Genomic DNA, 26621 nt, shown 5'->3' with positions numbered 1-26621 from the left:
CCTTCCCATGTGGAAAAGCATAATCCATAGATATTGTGAGGCAGGATATGATGTATATGGTCATGTGTTCCACCTCAGTATGAATTCTGGCCCTGCTGCTTCCTAGCTGTGCACCTTGGATAAATTACTATCCTCTCTGTGCTTCAGTTTCCTTGTGTAAAATAAAGGCAATAGTACCCACTTTGCAGGGTTGTTATGAGCATTAAATAAGCCCTTGTGCATAAAGCACTTCATATTATGTGCTAAGCACTGCTCTGTATCTGTGTAGTATTTTATATACATACATAATATATGTTATCATATGTATTTATATCTATTGAGAGCATTCAGCCAAACCTAACTTAGCCTCGTGGAAGCCCCTCTCTTTAGCTCCTGGTTATTTCTCTTAAAACCTGATGAATAAATGAATGAATTAGGACATACCACCAATTCATGATCTTCAGCCATGAACCACAATGCTGGGTACAGGACTAAGTAAGACCACAAAATCTTGTCTTCTGAGGCCATGTCCAGAAGCGGGAAAGATCCAAATACCCTGGAAAGGAGCTGTTCTCTCAGCCTATCTTTCCTCCTTAGGACGTGGTGACCTTCATGCCCCCAAGGGCTTAGGCTGCCGCTTCTGAGTTGGGAAGCAAGTCCTGGGCTCTCTGATCTACACCGAGCATTGCTGCATTACCCCACTGTTATAAAAAAGGACTTGAAAGAACACTTTCCCAGTGAAGTGACAGGATTAACAAAGCTGTAGGCTGTGGATGTCCAACACTACTTTCCCAGCACCATTAGAAAATAGTAACATGGTACTGTTTTTATCAATCAGTTGGAAGTAAAATACTGGCCAGAATGGGATTCTGGACCCATATGAACCCAATCCTACCAAGACCCAGAAGACAACAACAGTGTAAACAACATCCATACTCACTTTATTTTCAAACAGAGGAGCATGTACCCAAAGAGAAGCAGGACTCAGAGCCACTGTGGGAGCTTTTGCTCAAAGTGATCTGCCTTGGTCTTCTGACCTCAGAACACCTCGTGATCCAATGGCCATGGGGATGGAAGTGCCCCTTGATGGTACACATATTAGAAAGGTAAATCCCCCCATCCCTCAAAGGAGATGGGAGAAAAGGAGACAAAAGTCAATGAATCCCTGGCATACTGCCCCGGAATCCTTCCAGGGATAGTGTATGACTGACCATCAGTCCACAAATGTGAGTGGGAGGGGATGTAGGAACAATGGATGGTGCTGGGCAGAAAATTATCCTGGATGACGTGCATCCAGCACCTGGATAGACTTTTCATTAGAATGAAGGGAGCTGACAAAGCCCTCAAAAAGACAGAAAAGAGCACATTGATTAGAACATTATCTCATAACAGAGGTGGGACCATTTCCCACCATTATTGTAAAATAACAGTAACTAATCAAAACACATATAGACCTCTTTAATGGAGTTAATAAATAAAACTACGGCCAATTGGGAATCAGGGGTAGAGGTACTATTCCCAGGAGGAAAAACTGGGACAAAAGGGAGCCATGCTGACAGGACTTTCTAGTCCAGCTCTAGGTTCTTAGAAAGAAGCCCTAGTTCAGAAATGACAGCAAATACCCATGATCACTATGTGGGGCTGAGCCAAGGTGTTAAATATCTTGAATGGCTCTCCGAACCCAAGATTATCCATATTCTTTATCCCCTCCAGTAATGTGTAAGACCAAGAAGTGTGGAACACTGGAGGTGGACATGTGGTTTTTATTTCCGGGCAATCTTAATACTTCTCATTACATCTCACAATTTTCGTGGGAAGGGAGGGGATGGCAGAGAACATGGACATCCTGTCTTGCACTGCAGGGCTCGGAAAGTGGTAAGGACATCCAGCTGTGATGGGCAGGAAGTGTCAAGGCAACAGGATGCCTTATGCCTGGGGTAGGAGTATGGTCAATGGCCCTTTTGGCCTGAGTTCACCTCCTCAAGGGGAGGTCTCCATGGAATGACCATGATTCCCAACATGGCCAGAAAACCCATCGATCCCACTCATGGGGCAGATGATCAGAGGAGCTGCGCTCTTCCCTCCCGAGTAACTCAGACTGAAGTAGGGCCGGACAGGCCCACAGAAGGTAGCATGAGAGAAAGTAAAGGTGTGACACCTCTCTGTCACATTGTAGAAGGAGACCTCGCCAGCATCATAGTCCAAAAAAATCCCCACCCGTTGGAGAGGGGTCCGCAGGGGGAGGGCAGTCATTGGGGAGGTAAGAGCCCAGTACTCTTTCCCATACCACAAGGACACTGCCCAGAATCCATTCTGGGGGGCCGAGGTTACTCCGCCTTTTCTGCACACTGAGTCTTCACAGACACCTATGGTCCACTTGGCTTTATCTCCCACCTCTACCTCCCAATAATGTCTCCCAGCGATGAAGCATGGAGAGCCCAAGACACAGGGAAACAGATTGAACCGCTCGGGGTTGTCAGGCAGGTCCTGCTGGAGGTAACTGTACCGCACTTGCCGCAGGTTATCAGAGAGGATCAGGCTGGGGTAGGCCGTGTCTGGATCCAGAGTCACATCCACTGCAGAGGAACAGAAGGGCAGAGGAAGGTTAGCGGAGAGCCAGGAAAGCCCACTCTGAACACCCAGCTTTTCTCCTACCCGCTAAGAAGAGAATATGAGCTCTCCAACAAAGGCACATTCATCTTACACTCAATTACATCCTGAAATTGACATTCCAAAAGTTACTGTTTGGATCTAGTTACTTCTTTTAGCTAGGAAATATTGAAAGTACTGAAATTTTTACCTCTATTTGCTTTTTCACACCTTAAACCACAATATCCATTATTAAGCTGAATTTGAGGTTTTCTTATATGTATGTCCAATCCCTTAATCTAAAAGTCTTGGGGACCAGAAGTTTCACAGAATACAGAATTTAGATAGACAGGGTGTGGTACAGCACTCTACAACCAAATATCAACAGATCTGCTGTGAAACATACGAATGTTCACATTACATCGGATAAAGACACTAGTCCCACATGCATCTTACAGTCATGTGGTGGTCTCCTGTTTTAAAATCACTGGCATATATTCTCTCATTTGCTCTTCATACCTGGTTCAGAAGGAAGACTCCCAAACATTCTCTCTCTGAACCAAAGCTCAGCTAGGTTGACCGATTCCCACAAAAGACTGATGACAGGCAACTGGTGGAGGTGACCAAGAACCCCAGAGGCTTGGTTTTTGGTTCAAAAATCTGTTCACAACAGTTGCCCATTTTTTCCCTCATGTCATGGGTATACCTCATACCTCCAACCAGACATTTAACTCCAAGGATAGGTCAGTGTCTTATGCTCTTTTGTTCCCTCTACAGTACCCTGCACAACATTAGGAAATGTAAGACATAAGCAAAGTATTCAAGTAATATTTGTTGAAAGAATTAAATGTGGATTACAGCCAGGGGATATCAATGAAAGAAGACCCATTGTATGTAGAGTCTTGTTCACGAGGAGGATCTCATGAAACAGAAGGCGGTCCTGTGACTGTGGAAAGTACAAACCTCAGTTCTGAGTACCTATGAGGTCACAGATTTACCCAGTGTCTCTGAACCTGAGGTGTTGGTGATGGTCAAGGAGAGGGAGAGTTTCAACTCTTGCTCTGAGGCACAGAGAAGGGATGACAGCAGATTCCTCTTGGGCTGTCCCTAGCACTCAGAATAAGAGGTGAGCTCAGTAGTTCTGGAAGGATGACTGCCTTTTGTAAACCACACACCGCCCAAGGCTAAGTGGGTAGAGCAGCATACCAGTGTACTAGCAGTGGCAGTGCTCTACTTTTTGGAAACTGTAGTTTCACCTCTATAATCCTTCATAGCTCCTGAGTTTGATTTCCTCCTATTCAAAGGTCCATGGTTTCAGCTCTGAAGCATTTTAGGAGGCAAAGATATTACAAACCCATAGAAACAACTGATGTATTTTTGTGATTATCATTTTTCATACATGTAACCTAAAGGATCCTAATCAGGCACTTTCCAAAATCATTCACAATAATAGTTATGTTGATAAGGATTTTTACTCCTTTTTCCAAATAGTTTTGTCTCCTATCACCCACCTGAGTATAACTGGGCCTCTCTCAATTCTAAAAAACAAAAGAGAAAAGAAGTTACAGAAGTCATCTGAGTATTTCCAGGAAAACCTAAGAGATGGAGCTTTGGTTAGTCATCATAAAGCAATGGTTTCCATTAGACACCCCAGAACCCCTGTTGTCAGTCATGCACTGATTTCTTCATACAGTGTATGATTCCATCTTCCAGCCTAGAGCTCAAAGGGAAGAGGGATTGGAAACTTTGGGCAGAAGAATAACGACATGCCCGAGATTGGTAGCCTATGGGGCCAAACTGAGCCAAGATAAAGGATTCCACCCTCCAGTGGGCCAGCTGGCTCTGCAGGGGGAGATGGAGGTTCTAAGTCCGCATCATAGATAACTCTTGGCTTTCATAAGCAACCTGTTCTAGGGGATGAGTGGTTCAAGTGACATCCACTACCAAGCTGGAGCAAACAAGACCATTTGCAGTAAAATGCTTTTACAGTTGAAAAAGCATTTTCACAGATACGTTCTCAGTGAGACTTTTAAGTGACAGGAGAAGAGTAGGAAAAATAAATGAGTCAGATCAAGGAACGTCATGTCTGAGCTTCTGGTATTAAGTGGAGTTTCTCCCTGTTTTGCTTGTGAGCATTCCCTAAATCTACATTGCTAGATGTGAAAAAAGTATGTATCTGAAAAGATACAATACAAATAAAGTTTTAGCATATACAGGAAATTATCAGAATTATGGGGATTTGTACTAAATGAGAAAAGGGATTACCTACATATAAGGATTTCAAATTCTACCACGCTGCCTAGAATTTTAGCATTTAGTATACAGCCATATGTGCTGTATGCTCATATGTGATCACGAGCAGAAAATTTTGTATTAGGAAGGGCATCCCTTAAATACCTTGAACATTTAATAAACATAAATGGAGGGTTTATTACGTGTCAGGCTCCATTCTAAAAGGCTTTAGAAATGGTAACTAATTTAACTTAATCCTTACAACCCTGTGAGGTAAGAGCTACTATCCTCATTTTACAGATGAGGAAATTATAGTGTAGAATCCTTATCAAGTGGCAGAGCTGGGCGCAGGACCCAGGCAGCCGGACTCCTGAATCCCTGTTCCTAACCACTTCCCTCGAGGTTCTGCCTCAATCAGTGCTGCTTGATTCCTCCTGTCCTGGTCAGCACCAGTGCCCACACACAGCAGAAACTCTATAAATTATAACCACAAACACTAACTCAAATGAAATGTAGCTAGGATAGTTTGTGTTCATTCTCTTTCTCAATTAAAAAGAATTTTAAATAATCAGACTAATTCTGGATTATTTATTGGATTGCATATTTTTCTCTTCCATTAATGTAGATTAAGAAATGAGTGCAGGGCTTCCCTGGTGGCGCAGTGGTTGGGAGTCCGCCTGCCGATGCGGGGGACACGCGTTCGTGCCCCAGTCCGGGAGGATCCCACATGCCGCAGAGCGGCTGGGCCCGTGAGCCATGGCCGCTGAGCCTCGGCGTCTGGAGCCTGTGCTCCGCAGCGGGAGAGGCCATAACGGTGAGAGGCCCGCGTACCGCAAAAAAAAAAAAAAAGAAATGAGTGCATATAGTTAAAAGGCTTCAAATTGAAACAAGAGGCTATTAATTGAAAAAATTAACAAAGCGAAAAGGAAGATGTAAAATATGAGGGGAGGCCAGCCAGCGGGTATCGCGCATTTCCCATTTTCCCACACTTTAGCGTTCATCTTCCCAGGAAACTTCAACGTCAAAAGCCCATTAAGTAGATAAACTTACCTTGGATTTTCTCCATATCTGACTGCATTTTTTCTAAGGAGAGAAAAGAAGATGTTTAGTTTGCATCCCATTATCTGGCTGGAAAATACATCCTCTCAGGCAATATAGTTATTGAGAGCATAAACCCTCATGGATCCCTCTTCTTACATTACCTGTGAACTGCTTTAGACTCTCAGTCAAGAACAGACACTTCTGGGCAAAAATGTGGATTTTTTCTTGCAGATCTGGAGGTGTGATCCAGGGTTCAGGGATCCTGATTCTTTCAGCCCTAAGTTTTAAAAAAAAAAGCAACAAAAAAACAAGTGAATCCCTCCCCCAACTCCACAACCTTTCAGGGTCCAGGACAAACCTGGCTAAACTGGCCAACACAGGTGGACAATCTTTAAAAGCAGCCACTCTAGTCTTTTTCCTATTCTCCTTCTAGACTACGATCCTCTGGACCAGAACAGGAGAGACATCTTATTCACCTTCTTATTCCCCCACAGTACTAGCTCCTGGCTTTTCACATGGCATGTCCTCAAAGATTTACTGAATTAAACTGAATATAAGCCTGACCTTGCCAGAAAGCACTAGATTCCATGATAAAGTCCTTGATATTTGTGGTGGGCAATGACCCATAATCCTCAGGTTCCCAAATATGGAAAGAATGACATCTTCAGACAGACAGGTACTCTCTGGACAATACCCAGTTACCCACCACCCCCCTCAAGGGGTCTACGGTGAAGACTGACTGCTAGTTGCCCACCCAATATGCCTTCTCCCATCTTCCAAATTTTACTGGGTTCATGCCTGACTGGTCTAAATTTGACCTTGTGACTCAGTTCTGGCCAATGAGAGGTAAGAAGTATCTTGCGGTAATTTGAGAAGTCTGCTTAAAAAGGAATGTGGGGCTTCCCTGGCGGCTCAGTGGTTAAGAATCCTCCTGCCAATGCTAGGGGACACGGGTTTGAGCCCTGGTCCGGGAAGATCCCACATGCCACGGAGCAACTAAGCCCATGTGCCACAACTACTGAGCCTACGCGCTACAGCCCGTGAGCCACAACTACTGAGCCCACGTGCTGCAACTACTGAAGCCCGCGTGCCTAGAGCCCGTGCTCTGCAACAAGAGAAGCCACCACAATGAGAAGCCCGTGCACTGCAACGAAGAGTAGCCCGTGCTAGCCGCGACTAGAGAAAGCCCGCGCGCAGCAACAAAGACCCAATGCAGCCAAAAATAAATAAATAAATTTATTATTTTTTTAAAAAAAGGTTTCTGGTTATATAAAATAATAAAATAAAATAAAAAGGTATGTGATGTGACTTATCTTCTTCCTACTGGTTAGCATTCTAGGAACTATCTTGGACTGTAAGAATGAGGACTGTATCTTACAGATGGCAGAAGGGTAAATGGAAAGAAACCTCAGAGTCTGATGATCACTGGAGCCACCAAACCAGCCCTGGGCTACCTACTTGCACATTTTTAATGGTGACAAAATTGTAAAATTATGTTTAAGCCTTAAGCCAACGAAATTTGGGGTTTCCTAACTCAGAGAGCCAAACCCAAACCTTAACGTCCCAAATGCTAGAATCGAAAGGATCTATCTCCCTGTTTGTTCAGAGCTAGACTGGTACCAAAAAGTTAAAGTAGTAGTAAAAGTGAAGGGAGTATTTGTTGGGGTCACTTGGCAGGGACTAGTACAAGTTCCAGCTCATCACCATCCCATCTCAGCAGCCCTCAAAAAGCTCAGTTCTATCAACAGTTCTGTCCACATAGCCCTCCCAGCCATCCTACCCCATCTATGTGCCACCCCCCCATATCTTCTCCAATGCTCCCGCATAATCAAGCTGCATTTCCTCTGGAGGGTTTTCACCCTTCAGGGTTTTAATTAGCTTCAAAGTTCAGTTCCCTCAAAGTCAGGCTCCGCCCCAGTAGGTACCAAATATTATGCCCCCAAGGCCTATCCCATTTGTCCTTGCCATCCAACCCTGAAAACATAATTTAATCTTGGCTTCTTGCACATTCTGGGCTTCTCCTGCTCGGTCATGTCCCAATTCCCAGGTAGCTCTTCCTCACTTTCCATCTGATGATACAGTAGAGAAATAATGAGAACAAGAGCCAGAATCCAGGTAACTCATCACTCATTATATAACTCTGAGCTGGTCTCCCTTTTCTTAGACCATATTTTCCCCATTACAGAAAAAAGAAAGAGTCAGAAACAGAGACACAGAGAGACAGAGATAACAAAAAAGACAGGATTCTGAAATGTTTAGGAAACAAAAACTATAAAATACCCTTGCACTTTGCCTAAGTCCCTGTAAGTCTCTACCCTCTCCATAGAAGTGTCCTCCCAAATGGACCCCCTACTCCACCCCTTACCCTCATAATTTGTCAATAATTCCTGAGTTTTACTGAGAAGAGCTGCACTCCATCTAGTTCTTTGCACGCCAGTGACTCGCTTCAGGGACAGGCGGGACATGTGTCAACTTGGTAAGATGCCCTCAGGCTCTGGGCTCCTTCCAGAATTTCTAAGTATGAGGGAAAATCTTTTCAGGCTTGATTTGGCATGGGGGAGAGAGAAAACTGTACCTGTTCAACGTGTCTCCGATGTCCTATAAGAGAAAGGAAAAGGATAAGCATGAGAAATCATTCCTAACTTCCACTTTCTCTCACAGATGTTTGTTGAAAACCCAGCTATGGGGTGGCTCTCCTGGGAGAAACCAGGGAGACAAGGAGCACAACTCACGGTCCAGGAGCTAAAAACTGGGCAGAGGAAACTGGGCTGCACACTACTCGCTATTCTAGCACTGCCTGCGCTCTCCTCCTGCACACTGGTCAAGGATCTCAAGATTTCAAATTTACTGACTCAAGCATCCCACCCTTGGACCACAACTGCCTGCCTGTCTAGCTTGATTTCTTTGATGTATTACTGTGAAATCATTTCAAATACACAGAAAAGCTGCTAGCACAAAGAGCTCCTGTATACTCTTTTTCCCAGACATATTTATCTTTAGAATCATTTGAGAGGTCATTGTTTATATTATATCCCTTTACCCCTTTATGATTCTGTACCTCCTAAGAGCAAGTACATTTTCTTATATAACTATAGTACAGTTATCAAACTCAGGAAGTTGAATATTGATACATTTGTATAATCAACAGTCCATAACCTAATTTAATTGTCTTATTAATATTCTTTACAGCTACTCCCCTCCCCGCTCAGGTAATCCAGGATCGTTCATTACATTTTTATGATGACATGCGTCTATAGTCTGGAGTGGCTTTTGTGACACATTGCCTTAACACTGGCTAATTCTTTTATAGAATATCTCTCTATTTGGGTTTCCCAGATATTGCTGTCATGATTAAACTAAAGTGTACTATCTTTTTTTCTTTTTACTTCATTTATTTATTTATTATTTATTTTTGGCTGTGTTGGGTCTTTGCTGCACGCGGGCTTTCTTTAGTTGCAGTGAGCAGGGGCTACTCTGTTGTGGTGCGTGGGCTTCTCATTGCAGGTGGCTTCTCTTGTTGCGGAGCACGGGCTCTAGGCGAGTGGGCTCTAGGCGAGCGGGCTCAGTAGTTGTGGCGCATGGGCTTAGTTGCTCCGCAGCATGTGGGATCTTCCCAGACCAGGACTCGAATGTGTGTCCCCTGCATTGGCAGGCGGATTCTTAACCTCTGCACCACTCAGGAAGTCCTCAAGCTGTACCGTCTTTGACTAGTGTATGCTGTTTGCTTCTAAATAAACATGATATTCACTTGTCCCTTATTGGTGATATTTTATAGCTACTATTTTTCCTTTTGTAATTAACAAGTAATCTAAAAGTGATACTTTGAAATTATGTTAATATGCCAGTCCCTATCAAACTCCCCCTCCCCTTAGGTTTAGCATCTGTCGATAATTATTGTCTAAATTAACTTTTTTTTTTTCTAAATTAACTTTTAATATGATAGTTGCCTAATGATCATTGTCTACCTTCGAAATTCCTTCTAGCGCTTCCCTGGTGGTGCAGTGGTTAAGAATCCGCCTCCCAATGCAGGGGTCACCGTTTGATCCCTGGTCTGGCAAGATCCCGCATGCCACGGAGCAACTAAGCCCATGGGCCACAACTACTGCCACAACTACTGAAGCCCATGGGCCACAACTACTGCCACAACTACTGAAGCCCACGTGCCTAGAGCCCGTGTGCCGTAACAGAAGCCACTGCAATTAGAAGCCCGCGTACCACAACAAAGAGTAGCCCCTGCTCGCAGCAACTAGAGAAAGCCCACGTGCAACAACGAAGACCCAATGCAGCCAAAAATAAATAAATAAATAAAATTTAAAAATTCCTTCTACATTACTTAGTCAACATTCTACTGGAAGGAAGAATTTGCCCTTATTTATTATTAGTATGGACCCATCAATTCGTACTTTATTCAATGGGTTATAATCCATCACTGTTCTTATTTATATTGGTGCTCAAAATATCCGAGATGTGGCCAGAGAGAGTCCGTCACTCTTTCTCGTAACTCCTCTCATCACATTCTCCCCATTCCCATTATTTTCTGATTTATCCTTCCAGTCTTCCCTTTGCAAAAATAAACAGATACATGTATTTTCCAATTATCTCATCTTTCTTACACAAAAAGTAGCACACTCTATATTTTGCACTTTGATTTTTTTCACTTACCAATATATTATAGAAACCACTCTGTATCAGTTCATAGGTATATTTCTGTTTTACAGTTGCCTAATATTCCTGTGTGAGTGTGTGTATACATATGTACAATATTAAATACAGGTAGACAATAGTGAACATCTTGCCCACTTCCTGACCTCAGTGGGAATGCTCTAATTTTCCCGCATTAAGTAAGATTCAGCTTACTTTTCAAGTGACTACTACCATGACCCCTCTTCCCCATGGAGCCCACAACCCCTCTTTTTTCTCTACTTTTACTTATCATCCAGTTTTTTTTTAAATAAACAAATTTATTTATTTATTTTTGGCTGTGTTGGGTTTTAGTTGCTGCACACGGGCTTTCTCTAGTCATGGCGAGTGGCGTCTACTCTTTGTTGCGGTGAGCGGGCTTCTCGTTGTTGTGGAGCACAGGCTCTAGGCGCACAGGCTTCAGTAGTTGTGGCATGCAGGCTCAGTACTTGTGGCTCACGGGCTCTAGAGGACAGGCTCAGTAGTTGTGGCTCATGGGCTTAGGTGCAGTCGCTCCGCAGCATGTGGGATCTTCCCGGACAAGGGCTCGAAGCTGTATTCCCTGCATTGGCAGGTGGATTCTTAACCACTGCGCCACCAGTGAAGTCCCTATCATCCAGTTTTGATTTCACGGTCCATGTGTTCAAAAATATTCTCACAAATACCTTCTACCTTAAAAACATGGGCAAACCCATAAAAATACAAATTAGTGGTTGCCACTGGGTAAAAAGGAATGAAGAATGACTGTCTAACGGGTACGAGGTCTCCTTTCGAGGTAATGAAAGTGTTCTGGAATTACATAGCTGTGATGGTTGCACAACACTGAGTTTACTAAATGTACTAAGTTGTACACTTTGAAATGATTAAAATGGTGAATTCAGGTTATGTATATTTTATCACAATCAAAAAACCAAAAAACAACAAAACAAAAAGCTCAAATCTTGCAAAGCCCTAATCCTGGATGAGCCCAACTACCTGCTCTCCCTATGCCTGGCACCAGAGCAGTAACAGTCTGAAAAAGCAGGGACAAGAAAAAGGTCACACAACTGGGCAGACAAGTCCCAGTATAAACTGACGTCCACTGACCAAGTAATTCTAATACATCTCACAAACCAGATGGCTTTCCCATACTCTGAAACAATAATTTCAGAACTTTCCCACATTCTTCAAAGCTCATATTTTCTCTAATCCCTGCTCAATGGGAGCAGATGGTCCTGCTTTTCTAACTTCAAAAGAGAATAAGAGCCAACGGGGGACTTCCCTGGTGGCGCAGTGGTTAATCCGCCTTCCAATGGCGGGGACTCGGGTTCGAGCCCTGGTCCGGGAAGATCCCACAGGCCACGGAGCAACTAAGCCTGTGCGCCACAACTACTGAGCCTGCGCTCTACAGCCCGCGAGCCACAGCTACTGAAGCCGTGTACCTAGAGCCCGTGCTCTGCAACAAAGAGAAGCCACCACAATGAGAAGCCCGCGCACCGCAACGATGAGTAGCCCCCGCTCACTGCAACTAGAGAAAGCCCTCACACAGCAATGGAGACACAAATGCAGCCAAAATAAATAAATAAAATAAATTTATTTTAAAAAAAGCCAACGGGTTTTAGCGACCAAAGTGCACAACATGCCTGCATCTACCTGCCCCCACCGTCCTTTCTTCCCATACAACAGAGGATCTTCCAAAACTAAGTCCCACACATATGCTTTAGTCACCTTTCCCTTCTGCCTTCTCAGAAACAGCACATTAGTGATTAGTTCATCCTTATAGCTTCAGTAATTTTCTTCACCTGAATCCTTACAACATAGGTGCTCCTTTCCACATTTTCTTTTAAAATACGTTTAGCTAGTTTCTTTAAGCATCCCCTCCCCAAAAAGCCCCACAATCCTACCTCATCTCCGAGTATTTTTTTTAATATCTCCTTCACAGTCTTACTTCTTGAAATAGTCATTTACTCTTCCAGTTTCCATTCACCCTCTGTCACCACAACTCTCCCTCATGTGGCTCCTGACCAAATTATTCCACTGTGGCAGAATATCAATGATTATCTGAGATGAAAATCATTGAGATGATAATGATTATTATCAAGATTATCAATGATGCCCATGTTTTTAAACCAAATGTACCTCAGCCCTTATATTATTTCACCTCAACTACATTAGATTCTGTTGTCCACTCCCTCCTTCCTGAAACATTCTTCCTCCCTTGCCACATTCTCTGGTCAACTGTTCGCTTTGCAAGCTCTTCCTTCTCTCCCTGGCAATTAAATATTGGTGTTAGTTAAGGCTCAAGATTAAGACTTCTCGTTTTAATCTAAAGCAGGAGTCAGTGAACTTCTTCTAAGGAAAAGGCCATACAGTCTGTCACAACTTCTCAACTCTGCTGCAACAGACAATACATAAATGAATGGGCGTGGCTATGTTCCAATAAAAAGTATGGATAATGAAATTCAAATTTTATAGAATTTCACATATCATGAAATAACATCCTTCTGATTTTCCCCCAACCATTCAAAACTGTAAAAAGCACACTTAGCTTGTAGAACATACAAAAACAGGTGGCGGGCCATAATTTGCTGACCCTAACCCTATCCTATCAGCCCCTTTTTAATGGCGTTTATCAACACCAATGATACTTGTTTGCTCACTCCTTTATCATATGATCTCAACATCAGAATTTAAATTTCAGGAGAGCTTATTCACCACTTAATTCCGGTGCCTAGACTAGTGCCTGACCCAGAACAGACAATTCATATGCATTGAATGAACAAATGACAGTCAGGCATCAGCTCATTTCCAGTGGTCTTCCTGGGTTGGGTGCATTGCGGCTTTACCACCTGCACTACCAAGATTAAATCACAAGACTGCTTGGGCTGACCACTCGCACTCAAGCGTTTCTTTGTTTTGTAGCTGTGGTAATACACACATACATGTTAAAATTACAGGGTAACTGGAGTGAGGAGGGTCTTTGAATGACATGTGGGCCAAACCCCTCATTACATAATGAGTAGATGAGGTCACTGAGGCCCAGAGAGGTCGAGAGCCTGTGATCAGACCACTTATCAGTGCAGGATGGGCCTGGGCATTAGGCCTCCCTTTTGCCCTTTCCATGAGACAGTGCAACTGACTGACCCAAGCTGTGTCAACCAGGTCCTCTATTGTACATTTCCCCTCCAACATGCCCAACAGAGAGCTTGGCAAGCCCCTGCTACTCCCACAGAGTTGGCAAGGCAGTTGGGGGCCCTGGATACTGCCTGGCAAAGAGAGAAGGGAGACCTTTTAGCAGGAGCTGTCTTGGCAGGGCGCGCTAAGCCTCACCTGCAGGAGCTCCCTGGTGGGCTGCTGCTGCTTCTCTTCCAGCTGGGCGATCAGGTTGCTGAGGTGGGAGATGTTGCAAGAGAACTGAGTGATGGCACCATTGATACTGTTGTAGATGGCCAAGTCTAGCTCCTCGAGACGGGCCAGGAGGCGATACTCATGCTCCTTCAAGGAGTGATACAGCTGCTCAAACTCCCAAACGATCTTCTCCCTCTCCATCTGGGTCAGGCTCTGTGTGGATGACAGGCAAGGGCAGTGAAGAGAGGAAAGGCTACTTCTAGAGCCCTTCATATTTCTCCCCTGGCTATCCACCCCAAGACCTCATCATTTCATTCAGGTATACTATTTACTGTGCAACAGTGATGCACACGAACCTTGCTTATAAATCCTTTTCACGAACTTATACTTCTCCTGAAAGGAACAAGTCTTTCAATGCATAAACAATACAATATAATCTTAGAAATGAAAGAGTCCTTAAAGCTCAACTAATTCAGTGCTTTGCAAAGAGAATGCCATTGGCACCCTGGTGGGGGGGGGGGGGCAATTCTGCCTGCATAGGACTGTTCTTTGCATTGCAGGACATTTAGCATCCTTGCCCAACCCTCCCCAATCACTCCAACCAAACACCCACACATCACAGAGAGGAGGAGAGGGCAGTACTCACCTCGCTGAAGAACCAAAAGTCTAGTCCAACCTACCTATTTCACAAGTGAGGAAACTGAGGCCTAGAGAGGTAGTATTACTCTCTCCATCTATTCAACTGGCTACTGACAGAGCCAAGAAGTATGTCCAGGTGCCCTGATTCTCAAAGAAGGGCTGTTTCCCCCCTTTGACAATCCCCCCCAGAGAGGACACAGTCGTGTGTTTAATGATTTAAGTCCACTCAGGCTCACTAGAAGATTCTCCTTCAGTCAGACCTATTTTCAAGCAAAGGCAGCTGAGGTCTCAGTGGATTCTGTGAGCAGAACAAGTGGTGGTATCTTACGGCATCATGGGAATAAGTTCCCAGTCCAAAAGTTCTATACTACACCCTGGTCAGGACTGACAAAATTTCTCACAAGATGGTGCTAGACACTACTAGTCTAACAGTTTGCTTTTCAGATGAAAATACCTCTAATGGATGGGAATTTGTAATATTTTATTGTTCAAAAGATGCTTAAACACTTAGATGGTAAACATATAAGTATATATTATAAAAGTCTCTATTTTTTTTTCCAGAACAAACCCCCCCAAATATCCCTATCACAAATCAGCACATTAGTCACTTGCTAAGGCTTTGGGAGACTAGGGGAAGGGAACAAACTGAAAAGTTCAGAACTGAACTGTCAAGAAAAGGAACATTCCAGCAAGAAGCAACAGGCAGGCTTACAGAAAGCCACTGTCAGCAACTGTCTGCAGAATGGTACAAAGGAGGCTAACTGCGCCCAAGCATCTCACCTGTATTAGCTTTGTCAGGGATCAACCTTGATCTGCACAAAGCTAGCAGATTAAACTTTTGATAGGTCAGATCTCTAGGGGTTCTAAACTCAGCTATTCCATCCTTTCCCCCAAAATGTGGGAGGGAATCCCTTGGTTCTCCAGGTGAATTCCCAACTGTCATATAAGGTTGTTCCACCCACACCTAGAAGTTCTGGGCGACGTGACTGCACAAGGTTAAGGGGAGCTTAACAGCCTCACAAAAAAAAAGAGAGTGACAGGCAGAACTGATATTACCTGTGAATTCCAAAGAACCTTACCAAGAGCTCAGCTCGTGCCTGTTCCCCCTGTGCCCGACGCCTCTTCTTTAGGTCTTTCACTCTTTTTAGGTGGTCCAGCTGGTTCTGGATTTGCTCCTAAGAAAAGCAAAAACAGGTGGGCAGTTCAAGATTAGGCAGACCATACCATCAATATGGCTATTCTGCTTATCACACGTGCAACCCACATTCCTGATGCCAAGTTCCTGGTTAGAGCCTATCCTTGGACCATACTGCCATCACCAGGGCACAGGGGTCACCAGACCTCTCCTTTGGTAGTTTGTATCTTAAATGGTGGGTCACCTACCTGCCCCTGGAAGGATACTGCATGGCTTAGTGGAAAGGTGAATGGACTAGGAGGCTTTAAGTTGTCGCTCTTTCACAGACGCGTACTGAGAAAATGACTTAACTTCTCTTATTTTCCTCTGGTGTGACATGGGCAAACACCACCTTCTCAACCTACTAGAGGGTTATCACCAGTGTGAGTAAAAGAATATTTTTGAAAGCACCATAAATGTTAAGTGAATAATTTTGCATGAATGTACTCACATTTAAACATGTACATAATTGTGTACATATTCCTGCAGTCCTCAAACACACAGATCATGCACTCCTTGAATGTTGCCTTACAACTGTTTTATATTTAATACTTTGTTTCCACGTTATTGTTTAGCTGTGCCAGTCTGTTGGTTCAAGAGTTCACAAAGGGATCCACACATCATTTTATTTCACTCAATCTTCATAACTGAGTTATCTCCTATGAGTCTCACGGTGGTTAAATGACTTAGGTAGTAAGGAGCTCGTTCTTTTCCGTGAGCTTCTAGAAGAGGACGAAGCACAGGGAAGTGCTGGGGAATGGAGAGGTGATGGGCCTCTGCTTGATGTGTATACAGCCAGTTAACGTCCGACTGTGTTTTGTCTCAGATCATCTAGGAGCCGACAGGAGTGCGAGCGTCTCTGAAGCTTGTCGTTGTGGACGTGGTTTTACGCATATCTTTTATACCGTCAAGAGGGGTCTCCATGGGCCGTCTTTATGTATAATGTGCCCGTGAGCGGGTAAACATAGAGGCACATAAGGAAATGAGAGTGGGGGTGGGGAGACTTCTGGCTTCCTCACCAGCTACAGGTTTTCCTCCCAAATCTGAGTGCCGAGGCTCTGGAGCGGACAGAGAGGAAATGACGGCTGTGAACCACACGTCCGGCTCAGCCATTTTCTAGGCGGAAAAAAGGAAGCCCCTTTGGCTCTCTCCTCCCTTTGTCCGACTCGCGCTTCGGCCCCTCCCCGCCCCGCACGCCCGGCCCTCACCTTGAAGCCCTCCACCGCCTCCTCGAGCGGCAGCACGCTGTGGCCGCGGTGCTCGCGGGAGCGGTCGCACACCACGCAGATGGGCATCTGGTCCTCCTCGCAGTACAACTTCAGGGGCTCGCGGTGTTTCTCGCACACGCCCATCTCGCCTCCGGGCCCCGACGGCCGCTCGGTGCGCAACTGCTTCACCAGCTGGGTCACGTTGGCCAGGTGCCGGTTGGGCCGCATGTGCCGCTGCGGGAAGGTCTCCCGGCACTGGGGGCACGACACATTGGTCTCCGCCGCGCCCCAGCAGCGGGCGAGGCAGGCGCAACAGATGTTGTGGCCGCAGTCGAGCATCATGGGCTCGACAAAGTACTGCAGGCACACGGGGCAGGTGGTCTCCTGCTGTAAGCACTCGGCCACGCTCCCGGAGGCCATGGCGCGGGCCCGCAGGGGCGCACGGGCATGGGCCCCGGCGCCCAGCCCTGCGCGGAGCCCAGCTGTACCGCGCTCCCTCCCGTTCGCTGCTTCTGGGCGGCGCCGGGAGGCGAGCCCGGCTGACGGAGGGCGGCTCCTCCCCGGCCCTGATCCCAGACGCGCCCGCGCGCTGGAACCCGGCGCCGCTGCGCCCGGCCGAGGGGGCGTGGGGATATTGCGACCCCACCTAACCCAGCGGCTATGCGAGGGGGCAGCTGGTCGGGCGCCGCCGGTTGGACTCGCAGAGCCAGGCGCTCAGAAGACTCAGGACAACGTGGCCGCGTCCGAGCGGATCCCGGCAGCCCCGCAGACCTCACCCCGGCGCGAGCGGAAGGGGCGGCTCGGGGGCGGGGCTTGGCTCAGGCCTCCTGCGCACGGCAAGATTTCCTGGACTCAGGCCTGGATGATTTCCTCCGCAGAGGTCCGTGGAGGCCTAGCCGCCCGCCCTGGGGCGGAACGCGCGGGCGCGGGAGCCTTGGATACCGGTTACAGAGGCAGGCGGTGTCCGCGGGGTACGGCGGGGACAGGGTATCCCCTGCCTGCACGCTCCGGGCCCGCCGCCGAGCTTCGGCGGCCCTGGGCCTGGATCCCTGGTCTTTTGTTGGGTTTCCTGTCTGGTGCCCACGCCTCAGCAAAGGCGAGAGAAAGCTAGCTTTGTGTTGGTGTGGTAAGAAGAGACATCTGGCCTCCCCGGGAGGCCGGAGGGATGAGGGTTGCAGACTGAGCCCCACCCGGCCTGTGGGGAGGTTTATCAAACAAACCCCATTTACAGGCGCTCGCAATTCTGTTTCGAAAAAGAAAGGCTTAATTATCAGGCGGCAACATTTCTGTGACAGAAACAGACAAGCCCAGTTCTGCTGCTTCCTATTGTGCCTAAGCAAACTGGTTTACCATTTTGAGCTTCAGTTTCCTCTCTGATGAAATGGTAACAATTATACCCCAGCAAGGAGGGAGACTTCCTTACAACTTTTACTTTTTAAACCCTAAGTATGCTTATCCATTAAAATAATAAAGTACCCACTGCAAAGAGCTGTGTTGAATAGAACCTAAACATGCTTGCTCCTTCCTGAAGTATAGGGAGATTGGGAATCCTGTGGGTGACACAGGCTCTTTTCATTATCCAGTAAAGTTAAAAAAAATTTTTTGCGTTGTTCCCTCATCCCTACCTTGGTGTTTCCTCGTTTCCTTTGCTATTTTCTCAGTATTGTCCTTCCTCTAGATTTAATTGAATTTGGGCAGGCTTGCCTGTGTTAATTTAATTTACATTACTATACTTTGACCTAAATGATTTCAACAATGTCAGTTTGCAAATGTGTTTTAAATGAGTTAGTGACTGGTTGAATGTGACCAATTCCACCAGTTTCCCTGTTTCTAGTCTTTTTCTATAACCTATTTACATAACACTTCAATAACTCTTACATGTCTGTCAAGGTTCTAATTCAGGGCACACTTTTAGAATAGGAAGTGATGTGTGCTCTCACATAGTCCAGCATACTTTATATGTCAAGTATAAAGTATACATAAATAAACTGAGGTCAGATACTTTAGTAACTCCATGAGGACAGAGACTTCTCTCCAGACCTTCTATGATCTCCATTATGCCTTGCACATAGATTTAATCACGTGAAAGGACTTCAACACTTGTTGAATTATTAGACTAATAATCAATTAACTTAATGATTCTACTGTCACATTTTATGCGTACTTCTTATCTTTATCACAGTTATTCATTTGTAAAGGGTGCAAACACAAATGCCTCTGGAGACAAGAAGGTAATTTAAATGAGCAGGCCAGTCCAGGGTCGCAACAGGGAAAGATGGGGACAGCGAATAACTGGAGGACAGATGAGGCAGCTACTTCTTATTGAGAATGTGAGCCCAGCATATTGCCAAATCTTTGATTTTCAAGAGAAGGCAGAAATCTAGAGATTTATGTGAAATTGATTGACTTTCAAGTGTTGGAAACTAACTAAAAATTGTAAAAATCATCTCTGCAAGATGAAATTGACCTCACCTCCAGTTTGGGACTTCTGGTACAGCTATTTATTTATTTATTTACTTATTTTTTTTTTTTGCGGTACGCGGGCCTCTCACTGTTGTGGCCTCTCCCGTTTCGGAGCACAGGCTCCGGACGCGCAGGCTCAGCGGCCATGGCTCACGGGCCCAGCCGCTCTGAGGCATGCGGGATCCTCCCGGACCAGGGCACAAACCCGTGTCCCCTGCATTGGCAGGCGGACTCTCAACCACTGCGCCACCAGGGAAGCCCCAGCTATTTATTTTAATAAGTGCTTTTCAACCTTAACACAATATGGAAGGGACTGTCATTGACTACTTTATAGCCAATCTCCACTCCTTCCTTAAAGTTTTATTCCAGGTAGCAATATGCCCAGCTGAAAGATACTTTCCAGGTGCCTTTACTGCCAATACTATGGTATATTCATGAAGGCAGCTCTGCTGTATGAAATCTTGTCCAGCTGGTTATGGATGTGTTCAGGAACACCAACTCACCTAGCGCTTCTTTCACACTTCAACATGGCCCTGAGATTGTAGGTGGCTAGTGATATCCATGTGGAAGGTTTTGGGTGGTCATTCTGAGAATGCTTCTTAAAAGAAGACTACTCAGCTGCAAAGCATACCCTTTTAACATTCCCCCTTCCTAATTCTTCCAGCCTGGAATGTGCACGTGATGGTAGGAGGTTGACCAGCTGTCCTGGACCATGAGACAATCTTGAGGATGGAAGCCTGCACTAAGATGATATAGTAAAAGGTAAAAGAAGCCTGGGTCCTTATTCATTGCAGAGTACCTGCATCTAATTATATGTGTAAGAGAGACTAAAGCAGCTGTCCTGTTTAAGCCACCTATTTGGATTGTCTGCATATGCAACGGAAACTAAACCTAACTAATAAATACAATTTTTATTAATAAAGTGTTTTATCTTAAAATAAATTCCCACCTATTTAAAAATAAATTCCCTATCAACACAACCTATCTGCCCTCAGGGTGCCAGTAATTTCTGTTAGTATTGGCTAAATCCAGAGGGTACTCTTCAGCCTTTATCTTAATGTTCCTGAGGCGTTTGACACTGTTGACCCCTTTCTCCTTGGACCATTCTTCTTCCAGGCACCAAACTGAGTAGAACCTGATAAGGCCTAAGATATTTCTGCTTCCACTCTCTCCTCTTTTATCTGTCTTTACCAAGTGATGCTAAAGTTAGTATGGAAATATAAAAATAAAAAATAGGAAAAACACAAGGCTACAATAATTAAAGTAAGAATAAGCTGATAGATCGATAGAATAGACTGGGAACTGAGAAATAAACCCAAATCTTGTTCTCAAACCCAAGTTCCTGTGCCCGATGAACAGTGAGGCTAAACAAACCAAAATGTCAGAGTTTGGAGCAGGGAAAGGTTTATATCGCAGGACCAAGCAAGGAGAAAGGGTGGCTCATGCTCAAAACCCCTAAACTCCCCAATGGTTTTGGAGGAGAAGTTTTTAATAGGCAAAATTTGGGGTGAGGCCTGCAGGGTGTGTGACTTTCTTCTGATTGGTTGGTGGTGAGGTAACAGGACAGGCAGTGCTCCAGAAATCTTGTGTTCAGCTTGACGTTACCATCCTCCACCTGGGTGAGGACCTTAGTTCTGGCAGAAGAACTCAGTATATATGTTGTCATATATATTCCTTGAGGAGGAACCAGGACCCTGCCCCAAGGGTGCACTATTGTTTCGTGACTGCTCTTCCTTTCCTTCTTCATTCCCTCCCTTCCCTGATTAGCAACTGTTTGAATCTGCTCTTTAGAACTCAGGGAAGCTCAAGGAGGCTGAATAAAGTCTATGGACACAGGAAGGGTTTGTACCAGGGAGGGCCCCACGGGTCCTGCCTTGTTTCACAGGGGAAAAGAACAAGTTAATAAACATGTGGAAAGAAGTTTAACTCACTATTAATAAATTAATGTGATGTTGTTTTTAATTTATGAAATGAATAAAGACTAAAAAGCTCAACAATACCCAGTATTGGTGAGAACATGAGGAAACAGGCATTCCAGTATACCATGAGAGGGTAAATTTGGAGAACATTGTTGAGAGCAACTTAGTAATAGCTTAAGAAAAACAATTTTAATGCACATACTCTTTGAACCATCTACTCCTCTTCTCTCCCATCTGTACAAAGATGATTGATTGGACTTCCCTGGTGGCACAGTGGTTAAGAATCCTCCTGCCAATGCAGGGGACGTGGGTTCCAGCCCTGGTCTGGGAAGATCCCACATGCCACGGAGCAACTAAGCCTGTGCGCCACAACTACTGAGCCTGTGCTCTAGAGCCCGCGAGCCACAACTACTGAGCCCGCATGCCACAGCTACTGAAGCCCGCGTGCCTAGAGCCCATGCTCCATAACAAGAGAAGTCACTGCAATGAGAAGCCTGTGCACCGCGAGGAAGAGTAGCCCCCATTCACTGCAACTAGAGAAAGCCTGTGTGCAGCAACAAAGACCCAAAGCAGCCAAAAATAAATAAATTTATTTTAAAAAAAGATGATTGTATAAGGATTGTCATTATAGCATTGTTTGCATTTGTAAAATGCTGGAACCAATATAAATATGCTTCAATAGGGGACAGGTTAATGAAAATACTATTCAGGCATACAATGGAATAGTATGCAGGGACCAAAAAGAATGAGTTAGATCTATATATACTAATATGGAAAGATGTCTGAGATTTATTCATTCATCCATCCATTCATTCATTCATTTAAGTGTTTGTTGAGGGTGTACCATGGCTCTCTTTTAGGCTCCAGGATACAGAAGGGAACAAAACCAAGTTCCTGGGCTCATGGATTTGCTTTCTAGGGAGCAATATGGATAATAGGCAAGCTAAGAAATAAATACGTAGTATGAAAGATCCATGAAGAAAAATGAATCAGGATATGGAGGATGAAGAGTGATTGGGGCATCATTTTATACTGGGTGGTCAGAGGAGGTTTCTCTGATGAGGTAGCCAAATGGCTGCTGCGGTTTTGAGTCTCAAATCTATATGTCATTGGACATTTAACCCAGAGAAATGAAAACTTAACATTCACACCAAAAGTTTGCATAAAGCATTATTCATAATAGCCAAACTTGGAAACATTCTTCAATAATGAGTGGTTAAACAAATCGTGGCACATCCATATCATGGAATACTTTTCAGCAATGAAAAGGAATGAACTATTGAAATACACAACTTGGATGGATCTCAAGGGAATTATACTGAGTCAAGAAGGTCAGTCTCGAAATGTTATATTCTGTATGATTCCATGTATAGCATTCTTGAAGTGACAAAATGATAGATATAGAGAACAGAGTAGTGGTTTATGGTTTATTGAGAAGGGGGAAAGGAGGTGTCTGTGACTATAAAAGGGATCCTTGTGATGGAACAGTTCTGTATCTTAACTGTGGTGTTAATCACATGTGATATCTACACATGATGAAACTTCATAGAACTAAATACACACACACACACAAGTGCATATAAAAACAAGTGAAATCTGAATAAGGTTGGTGGATGATATCAATGTCAATTTCCTGATTGTGATAGTGTACTATGCTTATGTAAGATAGTAACATTGGAGGAGATTAGGTGAAGAGTATACTGGGTTTCTATTATTCTTACAACTATATGTGAATCTACAATAATCTCAGAATAAAAAGTTTTTAAAATTTTCTGCACATTACAACTTCCATGTCTTGTCTTTTTCCAGTCAAACAAAGCCCTGTGTTTAAAGGAACACTATGGGCTGCTTGGCTTACATTTGGCTTTTACTACCCATCCCTGAACCAGTTAATGTGGCAAGGGGGCGAAGATGATACTCACAGGTCAATGCCAGCCGAGACCCATCCTTGAAGTCAAAACTCTGTAGACCTCCTGGGTACTATGCAGTGGACTAGACTGGATGCTGGTGAAACATCCACAAGATCTGCTACATCACCTTCCCCTATTCTGACTGTTTAGTCACTTGGGCCCTATATCCTTTACAATTAGGTTCTCCTGCATATGATAGGAAAGCCCAAAAAAGGGTTTTTATCTCCCTCATGTAAAAGAAGACCAGAAGAAGGCAATTCAGGGCTAGTATGGCAGATTCATCATCCTTAGTGGTTTAGTCACTTTCTATTTTTCTGCTGCATCATTCTTGAGCATGGTACCTAACCCTCAAGATCATGTCATAGTCCAGGATGGCTGCTGGAGTTTCATAATCGAGACAGGATGGAGAAAGGACAAAATGTCACTTGTCCCAAATAACTGAATCCTCTTTTTTAAAATGGTGGCCATTTAATTCATTGTCCAAACTTGAACACCTTTGAGAGAGACAGTGGGTGCTCTTAATAATTATACAAAGACAACAGGTGGAAATAGGAAGTATCCCAGATAAATCAAGGTAAATCATCACTGTGTCTTTGAAGGCTGTCCTATTCAGAAGGTTCTTCTACTCCACAATAGCTTTTTATTTACGAGCGTAACTTAAAAATAGTCCCACTTGGTCAGGGCTATGTTTCTCCTAGCCCAGCACTTTGATTCAAATATAGTGAGAGGGAACGATGCTGTCCTAGACATCATGTGAAACATGGCCAGGGCCAAACCCTCCTTGGCCCTCATCCTTTGCCTCTCTCCTTCATTTTCCAACATCTTCCCTCAGTCAAAAGCCAAAAGTCCCTATGAAACAGACCTGAGAAGTATGTGTATGCCCCATGCTGAGTCATCTCATGAGCTAAACTCTCAGTTGTGTTCTGAGGGGACCACCAGGAATAATACTCCTATCACCAGGGAAATTCCTAGTGTTTAGAAGTTACCTCCCAGAAGAAGACAAAGGCCAGACGTCTCCTTAGATGAGGCCAAATTCCTGACTACACAAATACCAAGAACGCAGGATGATAAAACCTTCATAAAAATATTAGAGCTGGGGCTTCCCTGGCGGCACAGTGGTTGAAAGTCCGCCTGCTGATGCAGGGGACACGGTTTCGTGCCCCAGTCTGGGAAGATCCCACATGCCGCGGTGTGGCTTGGCCCGTGAGCCATGGCCGCTGAGCCTTTGCGTCCGGAGCCTGTGCTACGCAATGGGAGAGGCCACAACAGTGAGAGGCCCGCGTACCGCAAAAATAAAAAATTAAAAATTAAAAATAAAAAAATATTAGAACTGTCTCAAACTTAGTGTTGACAAAAAGTTAATAGTCAATCTAAGAAAGCAATAGAAAATTTTATTTGAGCCAACCTGAAGATTATAACCCCAGAGTCTCTCAGAAAGCTCTGAGGACCACCGGTTAGAGGTCAAAGTACAGTTATATACATTTTTGAGACAAAGAGTTATACATCAAATGACATACTGACAGTTTACATAATCCAGATCTGCATGTACAAAGCGAGTAGAGGGTCATCTTGAGCCTTTACAAGATTAAGAAGGAATGTTACCTCCTGAGGAGGTCTGGTTAATGCAGATGAACTATATACACTAAAGGGGAGGGAGGAAGTCCAAACAGGCAGAGAAAAGTTTTATGTTTACATTTTTCTTGTCTTGCCATAAAATATGAATTTTATTTCATCATTAGTATAAGTAAAAGCCTGCTGTTCGTCATTCATTTTATCCCAGCTTGGAAGAGCATTTCAGGGTAGCTTGTGAAAGGAGACAAAGTAGGAAACACCATATTCCCTTCCTTTTCAGCGTCTTGCTGTTTTTTGCTCTCTCATTGACTTGGAGTTGATGGATGGCTGGGGAGGGGGATGCAGAAAGCAAAATGGAGGGTATCCACAATTAAAGAATGCTGGAGAGAAGTGATCAAAGGACTCCCAGTAATATGGAGGCCTTTCTGCTTTGGGGTGAAAAGTGGGTGGATCTTTTCTACCCTTTGAAGTTTATACCATGTGCATGCCTTAATTATGCAAAACAAACTAAATTAAGAAATAAGGACACAAATGAATTCTCAAGTATTTAAATTACTTTTTTCTGCACAGAGAAATGGATATTCTGTTTTAAATTTTAAACGTTTAAAATGGTTTTGCTTGATCAGAAGAATGACTTTTGTTTCAGAAATTTACTTTTTGATTTTGAGGAATATTGGCTCATTTATAAATAAGGTCTGAAATTTCTTTTAACAGTAAAAAAGCATAAGGTTTTTTGAGATAGTGGTCTGTTCATTCCACATCCTCTGAAATTTTCCATTCTAAGACAGCATTTATCTTGCTATTTTAAAATATATTTACTATTCAAATCTAGGTATTGGTCTAGTTGAGACTATGTGAGAAAAACAAGGAGTGAGATGCAAAGTTGTTATAAAGAAAACAGCAAAGAAAAAAATTGTCCAAAAAATTAATTTAAAAAGTATGGTACATGCTACAATGTTATTGTCATTATATGTCATTTTAACAAATGTGTATACTGATGTGAAAAGATATCCAACTTATGTTGTCATGTTAAAACAAGTTGCAGTACGTTATGTAGAATAAATTAATTTTTTGTAAAATAATAATATACTAATGTAAATACTGAAACAATACCAGAGGAATATAAACAAAACTAATAAGTGTGTGGTGTACTGGAAAGACTGGGAGGAGAGGATAGATTATGAGTGACTTTTTTACTGTCTAGGTTTTTTTTTTTGGCTGCACCATGTGGCTTGTGGAATCTTAGGGAGTCCTAACCAATGGGCCACCAGGGAATTCCCTACTTTTTAGGTTATACATTTCTGCAGTACATATTTTATTTTTACTAAAAGCACATATTATTTTTTTTTTTTACTAAAAGCACATATTATTTTGTTAGAGAAAATACAGTACAGATAATTTAAAAGTTACAAAAAAGGAGGGGTAATTATAGAGAGCTAGGCAAGAGACTACAAAGGGTTACAAGCAAAGAACTCAAGGCATATGCTCTCTGACATTTTTTTTCTTTCAAAGTTTAAAACTCTAATACTTTATTGTATGGTTAATACTCTTTTCAACTGTCTCAAATCCTTTGTGGCACCTATAAGAACATTAATAAGTAAACTATTGGGAGGATATTGACAAGCTGTGAGAGAATCTGTTTTGGAATAAGTTTAGGAGTGACTACGTGGAAGAAAATTTGGACAGGCAGTACTGATAAATTTGGCTACATAAATTCATGAAAACAAAGCAATGGCGATAAAATTGCTTGTGAAGGACAGACTCTGCGTCCTCAACCCTTATAGGAGGGAGGTTCCATTGAAGCTTTGTGAGCATAGGAGTGACATATTGATGGTGCAAGCCATAGTAAAGGCAATACCAACCAGGAGGACTGATTTGGGGGCTATTG

At 43.9% G+C, this 26621-nt stretch overlaps 1 protein-coding gene across 1 annotated transcript; it reads right to left on the bottom strand.

Moving 5' to 3' along the window:
• Positions 1–1728: 1728 nt before the first annotated feature.
• Positions 1729–17580, bottom strand: TRIM27 (tripartite motif containing 27). The gene is made up of 8 exons (XM_024764310.1): positions 16870–17580; positions 15567–15662; positions 13831–14061; positions 8417–8439; positions 6003–6118; positions 5851–5883; positions 4080–4106; positions 1729–2555 (listed from the first exon to the last, which is right to left on the bottom strand). Exons 1-8 carry the CDS (start codon positions 17287–17289, stop codon positions 1960–1962), a joined length of 1542 nt encoding a protein of 513 aa, XP_024620078.1. The 5' UTR covers positions 17290–17580; the 3' UTR covers positions 1729–1959.
• Positions 17581–26621: the final 9041 nt, after the last annotated feature.

This window comes from Neophocaena asiaeorientalis, unplaced genomic scaffold, assembly GCF_003031525.2.
Source record: "Neophocaena asiaeorientalis asiaeorientalis breed wild unplaced genomic scaffold, Neophocaena_asiaeorientalis_V1.1 scaffold239, whole genome shotgun sequence".
NCBI classification, from domain to species: domain Eukaryota; kingdom Metazoa; phylum Chordata; class Mammalia; order Artiodactyla; family Phocoenidae; genus Neophocaena; species Neophocaena asiaeorientalis.
Note: the sequence above shows the minus strand (reverse complement) of the source record. Positions and strands in the feature narration are given on the sequence as shown.